Here is a 25,613-nt window from a genome sequence, read left to right on the forward strand (position 1 = left end):
GTTTGTTTGATCCTCTTTACTTGATGTTAAGATGTCCGTTTCTTTCAATGTAAATTCGTGTAATAAAGCAAGATTAGGTTAAATACACCTTCATGTTTTTACTCCATCATTGATTTGATTATGTATACAGTATTATGAATATATACTCTCGGGACAGTATACCCGATTTGTTGGAAGGAGTAAGCAAGTCTAAATAACTTAAGAATAACAAGTGTGTTAGCGAGTGACTTAGTATGTAATCTCTATGCCTCGAAGGTAAAGATCCTTGTCTTTAACTTTACTACAATACATCACTGCTCCCATCCATTACCATTGTCTCGATAATTACTTAACGTAAAATTCCAGTCCATTATCTCACTGGGGTCCCTGAGATGGAGCCGAAACAGAGCCCAAGAGTGGAGATGACCTTAGACCTGACAAAGCTAGAGTAGGCCATCAAATTACTTTTATGTCACGTGTGGAATTTTCAGGCCTGTGGACAGAGTACAGTTTTTTTCATTTAGAGTCAAGGTTTGTGAACTACGTGATCAAAGTTATTGACAGGGTGTTTGTGCCTTGAGTGATAGTACACCTTTTCCTCCCCTGCTGATCTTTGCCTACTGACGTAGGGAGAATTTCCCCAAACAACAAATTCTCACTCAACAGTTAAATAAACAAAAACACTTTTCTCCACATGTGTTATTTTCCATTTATTATTACATTATGTTCTAATAACTACTTAATTTACAGGTACATATTAACAGTTAGTTTAGGTATATTGAATAGTTCATATGTATTTGGCTATACAGTATTTCATTGTAATTATACTGTAGCTTTATTATAAGATATAATGTGGTGTTCTGTAGCGTTTAGAACATATTAGGCCATTTACTGGAGCTTCCGGTGCACTGCTTACCAGTACCGAAACCACAAGCGTTTGGGTAGGATGCTTTTCAACATCCATGGGACAAGATGGATATCTATGTGTTCCCCTCCTTCTGCCTAGTAAGGAGGCTATTGAACAGTGTAAGGGCATTGCAAAATCTAGTAATGACCCTCATAGCTCTGCTGTGGCAACATGCAGAATGGTTTCCAGACCTTATGCATCTGCTCATAGAGGCACCAAGAGAGCCCCTCCACTTTCCGAGCTACTTTGCCAACCACACATGAAGATTTTCCACCAAGCAGTACCATCACTACATCTTCACACCTGGAGGCTATCAAGCAACTACTCACAAGAGAGGCTTTTCGAACCAGTTGCCAGGCGCATGGCAAAATACCTCGGGGAGTCGCTGTCTGCGGTGTATCACGCGAAGTGGTCTGTCTTTTGTGGTGGGTGTCATTAATGGGGTCTCTCTCCACTCAGTGCGTGTATTTTAGCAGTAGCAGAGTGTTTACTATACCTCAGGGAGGAAAAACTCAACTCGGTATTGGTGGTAAAAGGCTTTCGTTCAGTTTTGAACATTGTCTTCGAAATGAATCAAGTTAACGTTTCCTCCTCGACAGATTAGTTGAAAGTTAGACTTCCTCCTTGAAACATTTTCAGGGTCTTAGTTTCACGGAAAGGAGCTTCTAATGAGCCTCTACGTCAAGCCTTGGATAAGGACTTGACCCTAAAGATGGTTTTCTTTTGCCCCTGACCTCTGCAGGTAGAGTCAGCGAGCTACATGGTCTTTCATACGACATCACCCATTCAAGGGGATGGGTGGCAAGTCACACTTAATTTTGTCCCTGAGTTTGTTGCAGACTCAAAATCCATCCTTAGTGAATCCTAGATTCGGGCCCTTTCAGATTGGGAGTCTCTGATTCGTACAGACAATATTGATCAACTGTTACTATGCCCCGTAAGGACGATGAGGTTATATCGCATAAGCATGAGAAGAACTTGACCCCAGATCATCAAGCTGTTCATCCGCACTGGGAAGTCCAAGAGGAGAATAACGAAGAACTCAATCTCCTTGGATCAGGCAAGTAATAGAAATGGCACGGGCCTCAGACACCTTGGCGACAGGTAGACGTCCTCGTGCCCATGATGTCAGGGGAGTAAGTACTTCCCTGGCATTCCTAAAGAATTTTTCTGTTCTACAGGTACTTCAAGCAGGCAGTTGGAAACATCAAACAATTTACCTCCCGCTACCTGCAAGACATAGCCCACAAGAGCCTAGACACATTCTCAATAGGTCCTGTGGTGGCTGCTCATAACATGATCTAAACAGCTGAGCTTCCTTTTGTGACAAGTATTAGAGGTTTGAGGGTTGAGGTTACACGCAAAGTAAGTCTAGGATGAATGTGGGAGTGACTGGCCACTTCCTATTTATCTTCTTTCTTTGGTGCAGTATTTTGGGAACTATGCACAGCTGACCTTGTTCTTCTGTGGGTCAGTTTCATGCACTTTGGACAACCGCATATACATGTATATACAGTATGTGTTATGTCCCCGTCCTCCTGTCAGTGGGAGGCAGGAAGAAATATACATTATTAGAGCGCCATGGCCCGAATAGCTACGATGTATGTTCCAAGAGATTAATTCCTTACTCTCCAGCAATGATTGCCCAGGCCGTTATCGTACTATGATAACATGGTGCAGGATCCCTCAAGGTATCACTATACAGGCTGTCCTGGGACAGTTGCCAGCCAGTCTGTTTTGGACTTCCACCCACCTAAAGGTGAGTCTCCACAGTAAAGAGTGGAAGGTTTGTATTTTGCACAGGAACAAATAACAAATTTGGAAATAATTTTTATTTTTCCCAGCAATACAAACCTGGAGCTCTTTACACACACTAACCCTCCAGCACCAACCCCCTGAAAGTCCTGCCGCAATTACAAAAGTGATGGTTAGTCACTAGTGCTGGTGTGAGCGGGAGAGTTAAACCCCTCCCGCTAACTAGTGGTGGGTAGTTACACCCTGACAAAAAAACTTTTTGCCAAAATAATACTCCACAGTAAAGAGGTCCAGGTTTGTATTGCTAGGAAAAATAAAAATTCTTCCAAATTAGTCGTTTTTAAAGTTAATGAGTTTTTAAGGGTGTAATCTTATGACTAGTGATTGCTTTTGTTGTGTAAATTTTCAATGAAATATTTACTTTCACAGGTGGTAATAAGAAGCGTTCTACTGTGTGGAGACATTTTCAAGAAGAGGGAAATGATAAAGTCAGCTGTAGAATATGCCGTGAAAAACTGGCAAAACATGGAAATACATCTTCAATGCTGCGACACCTTCGCGGAAAACACCCACAGTTGAAATTACCCTTGTTTCAGAGTGAAAGGTAAAATATTCTCATTGTTATTTTGGATGATTTTTTATGACTTTGTATTTCCACCAAATTACAAACTCTTATTTTATGCTGAACTGCCAATCTTGATTATTTTGAAACCATACAAATTAAAGGAACTGCTATTGGCATCAAGTAGATTAGCCATTTGTTAAGTGACGATGGTTGATTTTGTGTATTTTAAAGACATAATTCTTATTGTTATTACTGTGCTAGACACGTTACAATCTTGGTTGGAAAAGCAGAATGCTACAAGCCCAAGGGCTCCAACAGGGAAAGTAGCCCTGTGAGGAAAGGAAATAAGGAAATAGGAAATAAGCTATATAAGTATTGAATATAAAATATTTTAAGATCAGTAATAACGTTAAAATCGATCAGTCATACATAAACTTAAAAAATTAGACTTATCAACCTGTTTAACATAAAAGGATTTACAAAAAGTTTGAACTTCTGAAGTTCCTCTGATTCAACTTCCTGATCAGGAAGATCATTCTATAATCTGGTCATAACTGGAATCAAATTTCTAGATTATTGTGTAGTACTGTATTGTACCTTGTGATGTAGAGGGCCAGACTAGTGCTACATACAGGATGGTATAGTCAAGGAAGATTCAAGTGCAATGAATGATCAGAATAATGAAACACCTTATGTAACATGTATAAAGAACTAACTGAATGACAGTGTTAGAGATTAATATCCAGATCAGGAATAAGAATTTTAATAGGCGGTAAGTTTCTATTCAACAAATTAAGACGAAAGTCGGCTGTAAACCAGACAGGCGAACAGTTGTACGTCAGTATATGACCTTTATCCCTTCTAGGAGCAAGCTCAGAACCCAAAATGCTCATAAACCAAAGCACTTTTTCCAATTGAAAATAAAGGGAATTCATTTGATGCATTTCATACATCCATAAATACACATACTGAACAGTACACTCATTTTTAAAGGTTTGCAATGTTATTCAAGGAGCAAATTATAACCCCTAACATAATACAGATTAATAATTCATAACAACAAATAATGTAAAAATATAGACAAATTATCTCACATTTTGAGGAGAGTTGTGCCAGCATACAGGAGGGGGAGGAGTCTCTTTCCGGGAGAACTTGAGGTAAAATATTGGTAGTTCTCTTTCTGGAATGTCCCTATTACTACTATGACAGAATCACTTAATTTACATTTTTTCTGGCACCCTATACAAACCTTTTTGCTCTTTACAGTGGATATTATTTTGGCAAAAGCTGAAAACTAGCCAATTTAGTTAGGTATAAATACTCGCTGCTAGTTAGGGGGGTTGTTAGAATGGTCACCCTGCTCACACCTGCACCAGTAACGTGATGTCACCTTTTATTTTGGCTTGGTGGAGAACGGACGTGCTGTCGTAGTCTTCCGTCAACCCTTTACTTTTTCCAACGATTGAATACAAACTGGCTTAAACTTCAAGAAATTTCTACTTCTCTTTCTTTCGGGGTGATTGTAACGTGAGGCTCCATGATGTGGGTTTGTCTTGGCATTGAAGAGTGCCGATGCAGCACCTTCATGCAAGGTGTGGAGAAGGATCCTCGTCCTTTGTCCTGCATGCAAAGGTCACTCCAGTATGCAGAATTCTCCTTGAGAGTTGTGTAGGGAGTATCCATCCTTCCAATGCCTGAGGTTCGGTAGGTGGTAGAAGAAAAAGGCCAAGGTGGACTCTTCCCTTTCGAGTTCATCCTCGAAGGCGAAGAAACTTCACCACCTTACTCTGTCGGGTCGTTCCCGTCACTTTGACTCTGCTTCATCTGTCTCCTCCAAGGAGCAGTTGAGTAAGAGTGGTGGTCTTTTGACGCCCCTGACAACCTTGTGGTTTTGAGGACTCCATCGCTTATCTTAGAGAAGCGGTCCCACCCTTGTACGTAGGGGAGTCTATTTCTGCTGCTGCTGTGTGTCGGTTATGGCCTTGCATAGGGCTTCCAGGTACCCTGTGCAAAGAACAGCTGCTCGAGGTTCTTTGATTAGGGACACAGCGATAGTGTGCACCTGGCTGCCTCCACAGGGCTTGACCTTGGTCCTTCCCTTAGAGACGTCGGAGGTCATGTACTAAAGGAGCGTCTCATGTCACTACCCGTAATAACTTCAGCTTCTGCTTTTCCACCCTTCGTTCGTCCTGCTTCGGTGGACGAGCAAGAACAGTGACAGATGAGTACCCCTCAGTGTTACCCTTTGGGGTGAACCTAGAAACTAGCTAAGGCTATGTTTTGCAGGTCCCAATTTATGATGCCTGCCCCCAACCTAAGCCTTCTCAGCATGTTCATGGTGCGCAGAATCCGCTGCATGGAGCTCTTCCACCCAATGAGGAGCAGCACTCGTCTCATTCACGAGAGAGGCTAGCTCTTGGGAACATAACTTTTCGGAGCTTGACGATGGTGGAGTTAGGTGGCTGTTCATAGCTCCTGCCGCTTGCCAGCATGCCCGTAGTACACTACAAAACGTTCTCCATACAAAAATTTTTACGTTTCGTGAGGCTAGTTCCTTCAGGATCTGTGCATCGGGCTTTGACCTCTCATAAGGGAGAACCTGCTGTTTTGTCAGCGCACCAGCACATAGCAACACCCCAGCCTTCTTTACCTTCTCGGGAACAAAATCCTCCTCATTTAGGAGAGGGTAAGGCTGCTCACCAACCTCCTGCAGGAGGGAGCGAGAGTGCTTTTCCCTAAAGCAGGCTAGCGTGTTGAAGCACAGACCCTAGTCTTGCGCGGTGTCATGCAGCCATCCACCAAGCACCAGTGAGGTTTGGGTGAGCTTCTCTGCCTGACAAATATGATGTCTCCAGGTGGTATCTTGCATCCATAAGATCAACTCCTTGTGAGAACTGGATCAGGTTGCCACAGAAGAAAAAGGATACCATTCTGGACCTCTTCTGTGACAACCCCGGCCCACCAAGACTAAGGTAGCCTTGCCTTGTTCTAGAGTAGTTAAGGGTGCCAAGAAGAGGGTTTATGCCCAAGTGGAAGGAGTTTCATAGCTCTTTCAGGTCGGTGAACTCGCTTAGTTTGCTTCCTCCTCCTTATGTATCTCGGAGGAACTATTTTGAGATTGTAGATGATGATTTGTCTCCCCTTCCTTTGGAACCAGCAATTCTAGCCTTGACTCAGAATATGCTTCTAGATAGTGTTGTTATTGTTACTTGCTAAGCTACAACCCTAGCTGGAAAAGCAGGATTCTATAAGCCCAGGGGCTCTAACGGGTAAAATGGCCTATTAAGGAAAGGAAACAATGAAAAATGAAATATTTTAAGAACAGTAACAACATTTAATGTAAATATTTCCCATATAAACTATAAAAACTTTAACAAAACAATAGGAAGAGAAATTAGATAAAATTGTGTGCCCTAGTGTACCCTCAAGCACGAGAACTCTAACCCAAGACAGTGGAAGACCATGGTACAGAGGCTATGGCTCTACCCAAGAATAGAGAACAATGGTTTGATTTTGGAGTGTCTTTCTCCTAGAAGAACTGCTTACCATAGCTTGCTTCTTTGTCTGTGGCTTTCATGGCGGCAGATGCTGCAAACATAGAGAAGTTCTCAAAGTGCTCTTTGCAAGCCGCTTCATGGTTGGACTACTGGTTGGGATCGGTTGGATACCTCCTCAGGACTGAAGACTTTTCAAGTGGCCAGAAGAAGAAAGCAATGTATGCCTTCCTTTTCTCAGGCGCCAGGATCGTGAAATTCCTTACTCACAACGTTCTCAACCAGTGGGTCAACAGGGTTTGAGAAGTCGTGATGCTGTCATCTCAAAATTTCATCAGCAGGTACCTTTTCAGGTTGTTGGGGAACAGTTTGTTTCGTAACTGGAATACAAACCTTTCGGCGAAGCTGAAAGGACGAGCCATTAAAATTTAGAGAGGGTTAACTACCCAGCCCGCTAGTTAGCGGGGGTTAGGATAGTTAGCTACTCTCCCACTCACACACCTGTGAATGAGCTCAATTTGCTTTTGGCTCGGATGGTGAACGGTCGTTGCCGCTCTTTATCCTCACCAAATATTTGGACTGCCTTTAATGCTGTTTGTGCTTTCTCTGTTTCAGTGTACAGTATGTGTGTTTAGTTCTGCCGACCAGGCGTACCTGAACTGGACTTGAAGGCTGGCCTTGTGGTACCTTCGTATCTACCGAGGACACCGATCCTCACACCCTTTGTCCCTTCTGCAGAGGTCAACGGTGTGGTGGTGATAACAAGTGTAATGAGTTTCAGGAGTGGTCTGCCTCCCAGTGGGGAAGGTTTGGCGAAGGCGTAAGAAGAAGTCTAAGCAGGATTCTTCTGTTGTGATGTTTTCTTTGAAGCAGAAAAACCCAAGGCTTCTTTTTCCACTTTCCAACCTTCCTCTGAGGCTCCTGTTTGCTCGGTATCTTACGAGAGACCGTCGACTAGTAGCGCAGGCCCTTTAATACTGGTCAACCTCGGTCCTCAAGAGATGGTGTCCCCCACAGCGAAGCATCCCTGCCTCTCCCCCCGGGGGAGTTAATGACTTTCTCCTTTTTTCCGGGTGTGGTCATCCTTGGGGTTACCGAGTCGCCCTCCAAGTATAACCTGCTGCAACTCCTTCGCTGTGGTGCTAGTGTGCAGCCCTCGTCGATGTCAGAGGTGGATCCTCTTGCCTGCGTCGATGTTGTTGTGTCAAAGATGTCATCTGCTGCCCATCCTGCCGATGCCCCTGCCCCTTCAGACTCTTACGCCGTTGCTGTTGACTGCGCTTCCCCCTTGCTGAACCTCCTTTTGAGGGGGAAGCAAAGTCCTTCGTCCGTTTATCCTGTGAGTGTTGCTTCCCCTCCGGGAAGTTCACTCATAGAGACTCCTCTTCAGAGGACTGCTGCTGCTAAAGGTCAGTCTGGGGTGTGGAAACATAAAAATACGTTCATAGCCTACTACCTGCAAGACGTGACCCACAGGAGGCTTGATACGTTCTCTATCAGCTCTGTGGTGGCTGCACAACAGCTGGTATAATACCTCGAGCTCCTCATTGGACAAGTAGCAGAAGGTTGAGGGCACTGTTACCCATTTTTAGTCTGGGTTAATGAAAAGGTATGACTGGCTCTTATTCTTTTCTTCATCCTCCCCTCTCTTGGGGGAAAGCAGGAGCCTGGTTTTTCTGCACAAGGTGACCTCAAACCACTGCTGCTAAACCATGCTTCTTTATGTACCAGTACTGTATTAAGTTAATACTGTTGCGTCCCCATACCCTGACAAGGTGGTATTGGGAAAGTCTTGGTTACAACAGTTTTTCCTGTAAAGACTCTGAATAACTTTTACCTTGACAGTCGCCTTGCTTATCTCAGCACATAACTTGCGTAGGCCGCAGACCTTGCGTAGCAAGGTTTAGCGAGGTGTAGGGGCTCCTTATTTGTGGTAACTACCTATTTAAAATAAAGAGCCCCTGGGTAGCCAAAAAGCCATTTTGGCAAGGATGTCCACCCTTCTAATTTGCGAGTCACCCATAATGAATAGCGTAGCTTTGTATTCCAGTTACGGAACAAGTAACAAATTTGGAGATAATTTTTATTTTTCCTAATGATACAAACCCTTAAATAGCACTATTTATACAAACTTACTTGCTAACCCTATCTCCCTGTGAGCTCATTCACAGGTGTGTAAGTGGGAGAGGTAGCTAACTACCCCCTCCCCCTCCCGCTAAGTAGCGGGATGGGGAGTTAACCCTCACTAAATTTTAATCGCTCGTCCTTTCAGCTCTGCCGAAAGTAATACAGTAATGCCTCACAACACAAAATTAATTCATTCTAGAGTGGCATTCGTAACTTGATTTTTTCGTGTTGTTAGTCACATTTTACTTGTAAATTGCCTAATTCGTTCCAAACCCTACAAAACACCACATGAAATCTTATAATAAACCTACAGTATAATCACAATGAAATATTGTACAGCAAAATACATTTGAACCGTTCAATATACCTAAACTAACTGTTAATACATTTAAATTAACTAGTTATTAGAACATAATGTAATAATAAATGGTAAATAATACAATACTGTACATTCAGTACAATACTATACATATACAAAATATACAGTACTATATGTACTGTACTAGTATAGTTACCCCTACTATAGACTACAGCTACATTTTCTATTGCGTAAACCCATTTTTTTAACTTTTTATAATAGGTGACTAGTTTATTCTGGCCTGGCTAGCAAAAATCTTTTCTTAACGTGAAACATTTTTAGCAAAGTGAGTCATGAAAATATTTGCATCTCATTTTGCAGCGTGAAAATTTCGTAAGGAGATTCTTTCATGAAGAGAATTATGACTGTATCCCTAATAAATAGCTAAAGGTTTGTATCGTTAGGAAAAATACAAATTATCTCTGAATTTGTCATTTTAGGTTAGGTTGCTTGCCTGGTTTACCTTTTCCCTTACCTACCCTCCACCTTCAGTGTACGATTCAGCTAGTTGAACCTCAGGTTAGCTTCATAGAAATAAATGGAATTTTGATAATAGAATTATTTCAATATTGAATTCATACCCATGCCATGCTACTTGCCATAAAGCGCCATATACTTGGTGGTAGTATACTAAGGGGTGAGGGAATGTAAGTATGAAAAAATGGGATTTTTTTTTTTTTTTTTTTTACAGATGAACCTCAGGTGAGCATTGATATAATAAATTTTATTAGAATTATGTTTCAATAAAAAAAGAAATAGCAAGTAGAATGATGGAATTTTTTTTTACAAAGAGAAAGTGAGTGTCATTGAATTAGCTGCCACTTAATTTTATCTTAAATTTTTTTTTTAATTACTTTTTTATTATTAACTAGGTACTGTTCAAGTTATATTTGTATTAATCTTGCTTATGCCAGTACTGTACAGTAGTGTTTACAGTACTCTTCTTTTATGTTTGCTATATGAAGTGAATTAACTTTACATAATTTGTGTAGAAATTAATTCATCACACATGTGGAGTACTGTACTACTGTTTTGTAAAGTATAATGGAGAATTAGCATTCATGGTAGTATATTACAACTATATGCCAATAGAATTTAATTTAAAAGTACATCATAGAAGAAATCTTGAATTGATTACTAAATGTTATAGTTATTGGCATTTTTTCTTCCAGTAATAGAAAATCCAGTCGCTTTCACCTGAAAACAAACATCACAGAGTCCAGGTTTATGTCAATATGTGATCGCCTATTACGTAACAACCAGCTTACTGACTGCACGCTGGTTGCTGAAGGCCAGTTTGTTCAAGCACATCGTTTGGTACTGGCTTCCTGCAGGTATGTTTTAGCCAGTGTTGTACTTTTTATATATTTAAGTATAATAAAGTTCATCTAAAAGCATATGGCGATTTGGACACAAATACAAGCCTTAATATTGTATCAAAGCTGTTAATGGGACCATCATTATTTAGGTTTGTACGGTGGATTTTTTAGTTACAGTATATAGTTAGATGTGAGGTTAGTTATTTACACACTCGTTTCCCCAGACTTCCATCCCTTTATTGTTGATGGGTTGGCTTGTGATATTCTTTATTTATAAAAGAACGCCACATTGAAGTAATGTTCTGTCTTTGAATCGGTTGCACTCATTAACTTCTTAGATATTTAATGAATAACTCACATGACCCAATCCCAGAATTCATATAATTCAAAATGACTTACAGTTAAACATATTTTTTTTGTTATTGTCCATTTCTAACCCACTGTATCACATATTGGAAACAAATCCTTGAAGTAAATTTTGTAAGACCCTTCAACATTTTCAGGTTATTTAATCATTAAATTTCCAATGTGCTGCAATATTGATATTGTATAAGGGTTTAATTGAAAGCACACATTTTGGGCCAGCCTTCTGATAGTTGAGGTTGTAACTTGGTGGTCTTGTTAAGCATCTGACTCTCAGTACTTGATGTATATAGTACAGTAGTTTGAAACTACTGTAAATTGGCTTGAGCTTTCAATATTTTTTTTTTTTTTTTCTCATTCACACTTTCATGGCACAATTTGTCGAAACATTTTTATTATTTTCAAAGACCCTAAAGGTGTATAGAAATACCTCTAGGTTTATCTGCAGTGGTGCAGTCCAGATGTCAGTTTTTATAAAAGACAGAACTCTTTGAATTTTAGGAGCTTGAAAAATATTGTTTTTATTCCTTATGCGAGAATCCCTTTTTAAAACTCCAAATAAATCCCTTTTTTCATGATTATTATTATTATTATTATTATTATTATTATTATTATTATTATTATTATTATTATTATTATTATTTTTACAATCTAAGCTACAACCCTTTTTGGAAAAGCAAGATGCTATAAGCCCAAGGGCTCCAACAGGAAAAAATAGCCCAGTGAGGAGAGGAAATAAGGAAACAAGAGAAGTAATAAACAATCAAAATAAGATATACTAAGAACAGTAACAACATTAAATCAGATCTTTCATATATAAACTATAAAAGTTTAAAAAAATATGAGGAAGATAAATGGTACAGAGGCTATAGCATTACCCAAGACTAGAGAACCATGGTTTGATTTTAGAGTGTCTTTCTCCTAGAAGCGCTGCTTACCTTAGCTAAAGTCTCTATCCTACCCTTACAAAGAGCAAAGTAGCCACTGGACAATTACAGTGCCGTAGTTAACCGTTGTGAGGAAAAATTGTTTGGTAATCTCAGTGTTGTCAGGTGTATGAGGACAGAGAAGAATGTGGAAAGAATAGGCCAGAATATTCGGTGTGTGTGGGTAGGCAGAGACAAAAGGAGCCGTAACCAGAGAGAGAGAGGGAGCCAGTGTAGTACTGTTTAATCAGTCAAAGGACCCAGTAACTCTTTAGTGGTGGAGATATTTAAAAAACGGTATGAATGATATCTAAAAATGCGGCATACAAATCCGAGTCCTTTAATTAATATGATTGATTCAGCATGAGCTGGAGTTTGTTGTTAAAGTTGGATAATGAGCAATTATCCAGCTTAGGAGAGGTAACGGGACCATTCTCTCCAAGACAGTACTTACAGCTTGATGTTGGAAAAGTCTCCTTGGCTTTCCTCGGAGAAGCTTGTTCCTTTTGGTGGATAACTTGTTGGGTTCCAGATATTCCCTGTTCTATCCTGTTCCATTGGGACAGGAAATACGGGTTGATTTTACATGGTGACTAGAAGAAGAAAACCTCACCAGGCGAGTCTCTCTTAACTCCCCGCTTTCAAACATGCAGCTGTTCTAAGATGCGTTGAAGGAGAGGCAGGGCTATTACTTGGCCAACATGATAGTATCAAGTGAGTAGTCAGCAGAAAAAGTACCTCTGCATGAAAATATGGAGTTACAACAAGAATTTTAAGAATGTTTTGAGGAGGTACTCATTAATGTTGATGTGTAATAACACTACCATAGTAGCTTACCACAATGCCCAAGGAGGCACGGTTTCCCTACTTCTTTGCAGGTCGACAGATAGGATGCAAATTTTGGGCAGCTAATCATATACATTCTAGGGACGAGGAATGTACTAGCAGATATACTTTAGTTGCTCGAGATAGGCTGTAGGGCCAGAATAGTCCTTACATCATTGCATAGCAGAAAGGTTTCTTGACCTGTGGTGCTCACCTGAAATGTACCTGTTAGCCACATTGTTTACTCAGTAGAAGAGGCCAGGTATGATTATGTAACTTGTTGCATTGCCACACAAAACCAGAATGAGGTTATCTTTCTTGGCTTTTGAACCTAGAGACCATGAATGGCACTCATATGGATTAAGGTGCAATTGTTTATCTTTTTCCTGGACAAGCCCATTTCATCACCACTGAAAATTTACTCTGGAAGTTAGCCTGTCTTATCCCAGACTTTTTTGAGGAGTTCATAGAGGATGATGCTGCTTTGGCAGCTGCAAGAGCTTTAAGTTCTTGTGTCTGTGATGCAAAGAAAAGCTATCATCAACCATCCCTTACCAGCCTTAAACTTTCTCCTTTTGTTCCCCCTGTTCCAACTTACTAATTCTATGAGAGGTTAAGTACTTTTTCATTAATACTTTGCCCTCAATGGAGAAATGCTTTTGTGACGCATCCTCTATCCGCATAATGCTCTGTCTTTGCAAGCGCTTTGTCAAGAACCTTAGAGACAATATTTGCCTTTTTAGTCAGCCAAAACAGTTATGAAATTTTATCTTGTTTCACCTCTATTGAGTGGATGCATGACTTGTTTCATCAAACTTACAGCCCACTTTGGTAAATAGAAGGTCTCATTTAGTATGTCAAAGGGTGTCTTTGTGTAGTGGGTTTGCATGAAAAGATTATTTACAATGAAATTATTTTTGTTTTTTTGTTTAGATTCATTGGAAATTCATGAAGATAGTAGTATTGTAGCTTTACATGTTCATTTCTACTATCAATATCATTATTACAATATTATTGGTATGATGCTGATTATGTAATATTTATTTATCATTATTTATCATTATATATCATTTATTATTATTCATTCAAAGTAGTTTCATTAGACTTAAGTCACATTGTGAAAATAGAAAATAATTTCCATCTACCATGGCACTTCCCTATTTTAGGAGGTAGCCAACATGAACAAAGAACAAAAGGAGATTTTTTCATTGTTTCTTCAGATCCATAAATGCAAGATATATTTCTTTATCTTTTGCCAACTATTTCCCACATATCTGCTTAACTGTAAATATCTGATCCATACATCCCCTACTTAGAAGAGGATATAGACAGAAAATAAAAGATTGCAAAGAAATCAGACAGACACCTTTAAGGCTACTTAAAAAAAACATTCATCACTGGCTACATTTTGCCCTTTTTTATACAGTACTCTGTAGTCGGTACCATCTGTGGAACAGATAAAATGGAAATTTCCCACAATTTAGAAAATACACTTTTATTTTTAGATTTTCATATATTTTTTTTTTTTTTTTTATAGTTGGGGACTAGATTTTTCTATAGAATAACATATTTAAATTTCTTTTTCAGTGAGAGTTTTGAAGAGATATTCAGAAACGTAACTCAAATGAACCCTGTCATCGTTCTTCGTGACATTTCAATTCAAGAATTACGGGGTTTGATAAACTACATGTATAAAGGAGAAACTCTTGTTAAATCAAACGAGCTTCATGGACTTCTGAAAGCAGCAGCTCAGTTGAAAATTAAAGGTAGGTTTGAAATTCATTTGTTTTAAATCTTTAATAGAGAGAAGTTTCAAGTTAACACACATGCACACACACACACTCTCTCTCTCTCTCTCTCTCTCTCTCTCTCTCTCTCTCTCTCTCTCTCTCTCTCTCTCTCTCTCTCTCTTTCTTTTACCATTGCATTTAACTTCAGTCTCCTTTCTGCTTTTACATAATCGTAATTAAAAAATATTGTGTGCATGCGAGTGTCTGAGGTGCTTTAGTTACTAACACCCATAACATATAAGTACTGTACAGATACTGTAAACTACGTACATACACGTAGCCTACATTTTAACACCAAGGAATCTTGGCTTGTATTGTATTATAATGAAATAGCTGAAAAATACAAGTGGATAGAAAACAGGTAGGTTATTTATTGACGTATCATCAATGAATCTTAATAAAGTATGTGCAGTACGTACGGCACAGTACTGTATATTTCATATATGTACTGTACGTATTGTGTTATGGTAGTTTAATTGGTATTCATGAGCCATGCTCAATATATTTTCCTGAAAAAATATTTGAAAACCATTCTTAAACGTATCTAAATTGTTTATGAGGGTATTTTTTTATGTTATTACACGTTTTATATATCAAAATAGACCGTTATAAGCCGTTTTAAGTATTCACAGTTTTGCTCTATTCGCGGGGGGGATTTTTGTCCCTAACTCTCACGAATCTGGTGGGGGTAATTGTATAGCTAAAATGCCACTAACCTCGCATTTGATGATATTTCCTTAAATTTTACCTAAGATTAGTGTGCTATTCCCTCTAAGAAAGAAGACTAGACTTCACTGAAAATATCTGAATTTTTTCCTTAATCAGTATGAGTTGCCTTTAGTTCCCCATGGAAAGATGAGTTAGTGTAAGATTAATGCGATAGGCTCAGGAGTAGACCGGTTTCATCTTACCCTAGCCGACAGAAAACCATCTTCATTAATTTTAAGTTGAATTTTGGCTCATTTCTTAATTTTTATGGGTGTATACTCCTCTTTTTTCAATATTTAACTTAGCCGGTGAATATATAGCTGCAACTCTGTTGCTCGACAGACAACTCTACGGAAAAACTCGCCAGCGATCGCTACACAGGTTGCGGGTGTGCCCAACAGCGCCATCTGTCGACCAGATACCCAGCTCTCATGTAAACAAAGACTCAATTTTCTCTCTGTCGAGGTGTCGACAAGACGTACTTTACTCGCTGTTGCTAAACTGGAGTTTTTCACATCTAATTGGTGAAGTACTATATTCTAGTTTTGAGCTTTCGCAATGCAGGTGTTTCATCTTAAATCTTGAACTCGTTTTGGATAGATTTAATTATGGTGACAAAGAGAGTATGGACTTTCTTTCACTTTTAAATGGCCGACCCTTCCCTTAGACGGAAGTGTGTTTAGGCTTTTAGTAATTATCTTATCACGTTATAAATTATTTATAGATTTTCCTCTATATATTTTATATCTCTTCGCCTTTATTAGGCCTCTTCGATTAACTTTCCATTTATTATAAACATATAAAAATAAATTTTAATGTTTTGTTTATATGCGACCTTTCCTGAGAGTAGGCGGTCCTAACTTGGAAACCGAAGTTAATCAACGTTGAGCCCTTTATATCGTAATTAGCTTTTAAAGAGCTAAGGATTTAAAACTTTTTAAATGTAATATTTTATGAAAGAATTTCTTTGATAGTCTTCGTACTGTTTTCAAAGATGAACTAACGTTTAGTTTATTTATGCTACGCAGTTGTTGACGTTCAGGACGTTCAACATGCGCTCTATCGTTACGATAGAGAGAGAGTGTATCACGGTTTCACTTTGTAGTAAGAGTAAATCGATTCTGACGTTTTGTTCATTCTATCTTAGCTTAAATGTTTTAAATTCTAATTTAAAGGAACTTTTTATTTGAAAAACCTTTCAGTTTTTTCCTTTAGTCAAATAACATGTTTTTTTGACGAAATATAATTGGGCTCTTCTCTTAGGTGCGAAATCAAGAGAGAAAGAGAGAGAGAGAGAGAGACGGAGGGAGAGAGAGGAGAGAAAACGTTCCGTTCAAGCGGGTAACGTTGTGCTCGAGTTACTCTCGTCCCTAGTCTCTGTACGGGGAGGAAGGATAAAACGTTTTTAGTTTTTTATTCTCGTCCCCAGGCTATGTGCGGTGAGAGATTGAAAACGTAGTTTATAGGAACTAGTGTTTAGTCTCTTTCCCAGCCACTGATTTTTTTATCTTAAAATATGTTTTCGGTTTTTTGCTGGTATTAATGAGCTTGCATTATACGACTGATTTCGCAATTACTACCTTTTAATGAAGGGTAGAATTGCGTGTTTCAGGTAGAAATCAGTAAAAGTTTCGATTTCAGTGAAATAAGTGCAAAACAGAAAATCGAAGTGATAAAGTGATATGCGCAAAGTGTTACAGTGTTGCGTCCGAGGGTTCGTCTGTTCGTGCCTGTCGTTCACCTAGTCCGGGACCTCTTGCATGCTCCCAAGCCCAGGGGAGAAGTAATGTCAAACGACTTATGGGTTCGAGAGGCCTTGATCAACGAACAGACGTTTTCCCTCTATGGTATCGGGTGTATCTTACCAAGATCTCCCCTACCATAAGACGAGAGAGACGTTGTTTCTCCTCGTCATCCGAAGGCTTTTCGCATAAGAAACCTGTCACAAGGTTTCGAAGCCCTTAAGCGAAAGTCAGTCCTTTCAGGACAGGTCCAGCGTCCTGGTTACAGCCATTAGGACAGCTCTGACCCTATGCAGTCATCGGATAACTGCTCACCGCCTAACAAAAGCGTAACACAGACTCCGAGAGTCTTTTTTGTTGGCAAAGTGTTGCGGTCACAGACGTTACCCTCGTCTCTTACCACAACCATTTCCGTTGATCCTTAATGGGTTGTATGGCAAGACATGCAGTATATGCTTGCCTCCCTTATGGAAGACTATTCTGCCGATAAGTCCGTTGAGTCTAGCCGTTTATCTCATCGATATCCTGGCTTTCAGCCAACCTAACGTTCCTTTGTGCTTACTGTTGACGTTGGCGTAGCTAAGTCACGTCAGTCAGGTTGTTTAGAACCACACTCGATGCGGTCTCGTGTGGTTTTTCAGCCGCATTTGGACGTTAGGCCACTTGCTGATGCTCCTGTTGACGTTCAAGACGTTCACTAACAATCGGAGTTGACTTGTTTTGACGCTGTGCGTCAACCTCCGCATTCTAGAGTTGTTTTGACTGCTCAGTCTAGGCAGTCAAAGCAGTCTCGAGTGGACGCTGTGCGTCCTCACGCACCTGTTGTGGTTGACAGTTCAGTTGTTGACAGTTCACAGACTGTCAAGCAGTTACATGACGTTGCGTTCTGATCCGCTACTAATGCACCAGTGAGTGTGGACTCTGCTTGTAAAGCATTGCCACCACGGTAGGTCTCTCCCTTGCTTGAGACTCAGCTTTTATCGGACAAGGTTCCTGTAGATGAGGAAGTTGCTGTTCCCCCTCCTACTGATATTCCCTTGAGGACTCTGTCAGATGGAGAGGAGCCTAAAGCTGCTTAGCCCCCTATGGACTTTAATTAAATCATGATGATTTTTTTAAGGATCTTTGTCCGGATCTTTTTGTAACTGCTGCTCCTCGTTCGCCTAAACGTCAGAGCTTACACTAGGCCTAGCTACTTTGAAGCCGTTGTTTTGAAGCTAGTGCTCTCTCGCTCTCCTAGAGAGCTTTACGTTGGCTAGGCGACTGGTTTTCACCAGGAGGAGTTTGGGGGATACAGCCTTTGCTTTCCCTTCTTTTAAACTGGCTTATAGAGCGAGAGTCTGATATGACACGAGAGAAGTTCTCGGCTTGGGAGTTCATGCCTCTGCCCAGATAGACTTCTCAAATCTCGTAGACTCTCCCTGGCGCCTGGCCAGGAGACGCTCCAAGTTTTTTTTACAAGTCAACTTCACAGCTGTTTTCGAGCCTTTGAAGTTTTGCTGTACAATTATGTCATGCATAAACAAGGCTTTCAGGGATGGTAAATGGTTCCGCCTCAGTCGCTAACCCCGTCTGTGGCCGCACCTGCTCCCGTAGACCCTAAATGGGCTTTGCTGCAAGACATGCAGTCCAAGCTTGCGTTCTTGATAGAGGACTTTAATGCAGAGAAGGTTGCTACCGAACCTTCTGGCCAACAACCTTCCAACCGGTCGGTTGTGCGCCCTGTTGACGCTGAGGTTACCTACTCGCGTCTGCCAATTGAGGTGGTTCCTCCACCGATGCGACCCAGTGTGGGTTGCCAGCCGCACGTTGTCGTTAAGCGACGCTCGGAGGTGGTTGTTGACGTTCAGGACGTTCAACAACCAGCAGAGGTGACTTGTTTTGACGCAGTGCGTCAACCTCAGCAACCCGGTAGGGTGTTGACTGCACAACCCAGACGGTCTAGACAGTCTCGGGTTGACGCTGTGCTTCCTCGCGCACCCATGGTTGTTGACAGTTCACAGACTGTGCAGCAGTTCCATGATGTTGCGTCCGGCTCCGTCACGCATGCACCAGTGCGACCGGTCTCAGCGAGCCAGACGTTGCCCACTCCGTTGCCGTTTCCTCATCAGTTTTCGGATGAGGAACCCTCTGATGAGGACGTTGCTGAACAACAAGACGATCAGCCCCCAGAATAGATCAAGCACTGCTATCCATCCAGAAGATGCTGAAGAAGGAACGCTGCTCAGTCAGGCTGTGGATGAGTCTGGTAGGGACGCTGTCATCCGTGGAACAATTTGTGTCACTAGGAAGACTACACCTCCGTCCTCTTCATACCATCTAACTTTTCACTGGAAAAAGGACAAGACGCTAGAAGCGGTCTCGATCCCGGTTTCCGAAAAGATAAAGTCTTGTCTAACTTGGTGGAAGGACAATATCAACCTAAGAGAGGGTCTTCCCCTGGCTGTTCAGACTCCCAACCATGTTCTCTTCTCGGACGCATCGGACGTGGGCTGGGGCGCGACACTAGACGGTCGGGAATGCTCAGGACTGTGGAACTCGAGTCAGAGGAGCATGCATATCAACTGCAAGGAGCTGTTGGCAGTACATCTGGCCTTGAAAAGCTTCAAGTCTCTCCTTCGAGGCAAGTGGTGGAAGTTAACTCGGACAACACCGCGGCCTTGGCGTACATCTCCAAACAAGGAGGTACCCACTTACTGACGTTGTACGAGATCGCAAGGGACCTGCTCATCTGGTCAAAAGGTCAAGACATCTCCCTAGTAATGAGGTTCATCCAAGGCGACTTGAACGTCATAGCAGATTGTCTCAGTCGGAAAGGGCAAGTAATTCCAACCGAATGGACCATCCACAAGGATGTGTGCAAGAGACTTTGGGCCACTTAGGGTAAACCATCCATAGATCTCTTTGCAACCTCACTGACCAAGAGGCTTCCAATCTATTGCTCTCCAGTCCCGGACTCAGCAGCAATACATATAGATGCTTTCCTCCTAGATTGGTCACATCTGGATCTCTACGCATTCCCACCGTTCAAGATTGTCAACAAGGTACTGCAGAAGTTCGCCTCTCACGAAGGGACAAGGTTGACGTTAGTTGCTTCCCTCTGGCCCGCGAGAGAATGGTTCACCGAGATACTGCGATGGTTAGTAGACGTTCCCAGTAGTCTTCCTCTAAGGGTAGACCTTCTACGTCAGCCACACGTAAAGAATGTACTCCAAAGCCTCCACGCTCTTCGTCTGACTGCCTTCAGACTATCGAAAGACTCTCGAGAGCTAGAGGCTTTTCGAAGGAAGCAGCCAGTGCGATTGCTAGAGCAAGGAGAGCGTCTTCCATTAGAGTCTACCAATCGAAGTGGGAAGTCTTCCGAGACTGGTGCAAGTCAGTTTCTGTATCCTCGACCAGTACCTCTGTAGCTCAAATAGCTGTTTTTCTCTTATACCTGAGAAAAGGACGATCCCTTTCAGCTCCCACTATCAAGGGCTACAGAAGCATGTTGGCATCGGTCTTCCGGCATAGAGGCTTAGATCTTTCCAAACATAAAGATCTGCAAGACCTCCTTAAGTCTTTTGAGACCACCAAGGAGCGTCGTTTGGCTACCCCTGGATGGAATTTAGACGTGGTACTAAGATTCTTCATGTCAGACAGGTTGGAGCCGTTACAATCAGCCTCCCTGAAAGATCTCACTCTTAAGACTCTTTTCCTGGTATGCTTAGCCTCGGCTAAAAGAGTCAGTGAGATTCATGCCTTCAGCAAGAACATCGGATTTTCGTCAGAAAAAGCCACTTGTTCGCTGCAACTTGGTTTTCTAGCCAAAAATGAGCTGCCTTCTCGGCCTTGGCCTAAATCTTTCGATATCCCCAGCTTATCGGAGATCGTAGGCAATGAACTAGAAAGAGTCTTATGCCCTGTTAGAGCTCTTAAGTTCTATTTAAAGCGTACTAAACCTTTATGAGGCCAATCTGAAGCTTTATGGTGTTCAGTTAAGAAACCATCCTTGCCTATGTCAAAGAATGCTTGGTCAGACTTTATCAGATTGTTAATACGAGAAGCTCATTCACATCTGAGTGAGGAAGACCGAACTTTGCTTAAGGTGAAGACGCACGAAGTTAGAGCTGTAACAACTTCCGTGGCCTTTAAGCAAAATATATCTCTGTAAAGTATAATGGACGCAACCTATTGGAGAAGCAAGTCAGTGTTCGCGTCATTTTACTTGAAAGATGTCCAGTCTCTTTACAAGAACTGCTACACACTGGGACCATTCGTAGCAGCGAGTGCAGTAGTGGGTGAGGGCTCAACCACTACAATTCCCTAATTCCTTATCCTTTTAATCTGTCTCTTGAACTGTTGTTTTTTTTATGGGTTGTCCGGAAGGCTAAGAAGCCTTTCGCATCCTGGTTGATTTGGCGGGTGGTCAAAGTCATTTCTTGAGAGCGCCTAGATTAGGGGTTTGATGAGGTCCTGTTGTATGGGTTGCAACCCTTGATACTTCAGATCCTAGGGGTCGATCAGCATCCTAAGAGGATCGCGAGGCTCCGTAAGGAAGACGTACTTAAAAGGCAGAGTAATTGTTCAAGTCGACTTCCTTACCAGGTACCTATTTATTTTGTTTTTGTTATTTTGATAACTTCTAAAATGAAATAAAAAACTCTTAGCTCATAAAAGTGTAAACATATATTACTGGTCTCTACCCACCATCCTGGGTGTGAATCAGCTATATATTCACCGGCTGGTGTGAATCAGCTATATATTCACCGGCTAAGTTAAATATTGAAAAATGTTATTTTGATTATAAAATAAATTTTTGAATATACTTACCCGGTGAATATAAATTAAATGACGCTCCCTTCCTCCCCAATAGAGACGCAGTGGGACGAGGAGAAAATTGAGTCTTTGTTTACATGAGAGCTGGGTATCTGGTCGACAGTTGGCGCTGTTGGGCACACCCGCAACCTGTGTAGCGATCGCTGGCGAGTTTTTCCGTAGAGTTGTCTGTCGAGCAACAGAGTTGCAGCTATATATTCACCGGGTAAGTATATTCAAAAATTTATTTTATAATCAAAATAACATATTGTTAGATTATTTGTTGGGCGTTCACTTCCTTTCTTATTTTAATTATTTAATTAGGTTTGAAGGCTTTGTTGATAATATATTTATATATAGTTTCTCATGTTTATATTGATTTTTAGGAAATTTTGTATTATTGTTTCTTTGTATTGTTTTGTTTAGTAGAGGAATAAGTAAATATTTATTATTATTTTGTCAATGTCTTTATACTGCACATGTGAATATATAGGGAACTGGTTAGATTTGATTTTATCACATTTTTCAAGGTCTGACATCCCTGATTATTTTGTCGGAGTTTGATAACATGTTTAGATCCTTTTTTTAATTTTGTCTTCGTTGGTAAATTTGAAGAAATGTGTGTGTCTGTGACTATAGTTTTTGGAACTTTTTCATTTAATGTCTTATTTTGCAAATTGATGCAATATTTGGTAAATCTTATAAATTTACAAGGGTTGAAGGCATTATCTGTATAATATTAGAGGGATAACTTTTGTAATAGAAAAAATTATTTCTGATTTCAAATAATTAGGTTTAAATTCTTAGATAGGCTCATTGTAATTTTACTTTATTCCTATGCGGATAAAAAACTTCCGAGTCATTTACTGTATGTGGGTTATTCCTAGTTTTGTTTTCTACGCCCAGGTAATCCAAAGAAAATTGGTTTGATTACATCATGCTTCGTTGCTAGGTAACTGCCGCGCATTACATATAATGTTTGTTCAAAGCGCTTTCCTACAACACTCCTGGTCACGAAGAAGGGCAGACGTGCTCATTTCCTCTCTCTGTGATCAGACATCTGCATCGGCCTCACCGTACCCTTATAGTGCTTAGTGCTTGTGTCTGATTTTTACTGTCACTTGAGTTCTTTCATTATTTGTGAGATTACTAGTGTGTCCTACAACGATTGTCTTGAATTTCGTGCATTCTTGCCCTGGGCGAGATGGTCACCCCTGTGGTATGTTTGAGGCGGTAGATGTAGATCCACACCCGGTTTGTTCTTCTTTTAGAGGTAAAAGATGTTCTGTGGAATTACCATGTGAGTACTGTAGGGATTGGTTGTCCTCCCAGTGGTAGAGATATCCTTTACTACAAGAAACGATCAAAGAGAGATCGTTCCCCTTCTTCGCCTTCTATCAGCAATGATAAGAAACGTAAGATCAGTACTGCAGCGAACGTTATCCCCCATTTAAGTTGTGTCAGGAACCCACTGAGGCTCCAGTCCCGAATGACGACGGCCATAATTTTGTAAATATTTTATCACCCAGAGGTAATAATGTACTATATGAACTTAAACCATTTATTTTAGCAGATTGTCTGCCTTGGCTGATCATTTCTCCAATGTGTCATGCAAGTGTGAAACAGCTCCTGGTTACCAGTATAGATGCATTTAAGAAGAGAAAATGCTAAATTTTACATCAGAAAAGGAGGAATCTTACAATACTCCTTTTACTGAAAGGAAATTTGATTTCACACTTGCTACTTGTAATGATACAGCCCCTAAACCTAATGGAATTCCATGTGCAATGATTAAACATCTACCTGTTAATACTAAGTAATTTATTTTAAGCATTATTAACAGAATATGGCATGATCATAGTTATTCAAGTTTTTGGGAACTAGCCATTATTTTAGCCATTTTAAAACCCAGTAACGGTAAATTTTTAGTAGCAAACTATCGACCAATTGCACTGACGTCTTGTTTATGTAAGATCATGAAGATGGTCAATGCAAGACTGATGTGGTACCTGGAAAAGAAGGGTATTTTATCACTTATCCAGTGAGTATTTAGAAAAAGGCACTCGATGACTGATGTGTAAATATGACTTGAGTCCTCCATTTGTGAAGCCTTTGCTTCCAAACATCACCATGTAAGTCTTTTTTTACCTTGAAAAGGTTTATGATACTGCATGGAGATATGTAATACTTTAAACCATTCTTAAAATGGGACTAATAGGAGAGCAACCATTATTCATTCAATCATTTGTTTCACAGATTTTCTCTAGTGAGACTGGGTAAACTATCAGAGAGGAAATGCCAGAAAGGAGGAGTTTCCCAGGGTAGTGTGCAAAGTGCAACCCTATTTGCACTAGCCATTAATGGGATATCCTCTGTCATTCCCCAAGATATTTTCTCAACATTATTTGCGGTGGATCTCTCCATATCATTTGCTGAAACTAGAAAGGCAATGTTTGAGAAAGAAAACTACAACTTTCAATTACCAAAATTATTCAGTGGGCTGATATGAAGGGATTTAAGTTTTTGACAAGCAAGACTCTCTTTATCCATTTCTGTTGTATTCGGGGAATACCTCTAGACCCTGATATGTATATCTAAGGTCAGCGGATCCCATGCGTAAGTGAAGCTAGGTTTTTAGGATTGATATTTGATTGCACGCTGATATGGGTTTCTCACTTGAAAGTATTAAAAGTTACTGTAAATGTCTTGATGCTCCGAAGCTTTTGAAAGTTTTGTTCCATACACCATGGGCTAGACTGCAAAACTATTTTAAAGTTATGGAAGGCTTTAATTTAAAAAAAAAAATTAGGTATGGGTGTGGAATATACTCCTCAGCCACCCCAAGCCAATTAAAGATTTTAGATTCTTTACACCATACTGGTATCAAGATTGGCAACAGGAGCATTTAGAACTTTGCCTATCCCAAGCCTCCTTGTTGACACTGGAGAATTACCATTAGACTTTTACCGAAAGTCTTCTATTATTCGGTATTGGTTTAGGTTGCAAAGACTTCCTAATTCTTTAGCCTATCAGACTGCACACCTAGTAAAATATTGTAGATATTTTTAGTTCTACCCGAAATCTTCTCAACTTTATGGTTTTGGTGTAAAACAATTAGTAGATAGTCTTGAGATGGTTAGAAGTAATGTACTTTCATTTAAGATATCATAAACCCCAACATGGAAATTGCCAGATATCTCTGTAAAGATTTTCCTGGCATAAAAAAGAACATGACCAACTTGAAAGCCAGGTCTCTTTTTATGGAACATGTTGCAGAACATAGGGAACCAACTTTTATATACACTGATAGCTGTAAACCTGAGGCTGGTGTTTGATTTGGAATATATAGTACTGTAGTGCTTTTAATTGTAGAGGTGCACTTCCTCTAGAATCTTCTATATTTATTGCCAAACTATGTGCAATAGTAGCTGTTATTGAAAAAATAGCTTTAAAAGATGAGGGCAATTTTACCATTATTTAGATATGCAAGAAGTGTCCTACAAGCTTTAGAAGTTTTTAGTTCCAGTAACCTTTAAGTTTTAAAGATTTTAGGGTAGCTCTTCATTAATGGGCTGAGAGGTATAACAGTTTGATTTTTGAGGTTCCATTTCATGTAGGTGTGTCTGGGAATGAAAAAGCAGATTTTTTGGCAAAGAATGCTGCAGCTGAGTTGCTACCAAGAAGGTATCTTATCCTCTTTGATGATTTTTTACCTAGCATTAAGAATTTCCTTTATAATAATTAGCAACTGCATTGGTATAGTCTAGATGAAAATAAGATGAGAGAAATGACAAATGTTATATCTCTTTAGAGGTATAATACGATGCCCCAAAAGTAGGAGACTTATCTTTGTTGTCTCCGCATTGGTCACACTTAGTTGACACATGAGTTTCTGATGACTGGGCATCATCAGCTATATTGCAATGAATGTTTGGTACCCTTGACAGTGAGACATTTG

General features: G+C 40.3%; 3 protein-coding genes across 4 annotated transcripts in view; 2 read left to right on the top strand and 1 right to left on the bottom strand.

Moving 5' to 3' along the window:
* The window catches only part of LOC137658651 (uncharacterized), a 42,626-nt gene extending 17,636 nt beyond the window's left edge, over positions 1-24,990 (top strand). The window contains exons 3-7 of the mRNA XM_068393597.1: positions 3,071-3,245; positions 10,358-10,519; positions 14,206-14,384; positions 23,339-23,471; positions 24,849-24,990. Coding sequence (XP_068249698.1) covers positions 3,071-3,245; positions 10,358-10,519; positions 14,206-14,384; positions 23,339-23,471; positions 24,849-24,990 — 791 coding nt within the window. The remainder of the gene's footprint in view (positions 1-3,070; positions 3,246-10,357; positions 10,520-14,205; positions 14,385-23,338; positions 23,472-24,848) is intronic.
* The window catches only part of LOC137658448 (uncharacterized), a 413,371-nt gene that overhangs the window by 281,965 nt on the left and 105,793 nt on the right, over positions 1-25,613 (bottom strand). The window lies entirely within an intron of this gene.
* Positions 1-25,613, top strand: part of LOC137658451 (uncharacterized) — a 306,842-nt gene that overhangs the window by 237,638 nt on the left and 43,591 nt on the right. The gene's annotated exons all lie outside the window — the stretch shown is intronic.

The sequence above is a fragment of the Palaemon carinicauda genome, chromosome 19, assembly GCF_036898095.1.
Source record: "Palaemon carinicauda isolate YSFRI2023 chromosome 19, ASM3689809v2, whole genome shotgun sequence".
NCBI lineage: Eukaryota > Metazoa > Arthropoda > Malacostraca > Decapoda > Palaemonidae > Palaemon > Palaemon carinicauda.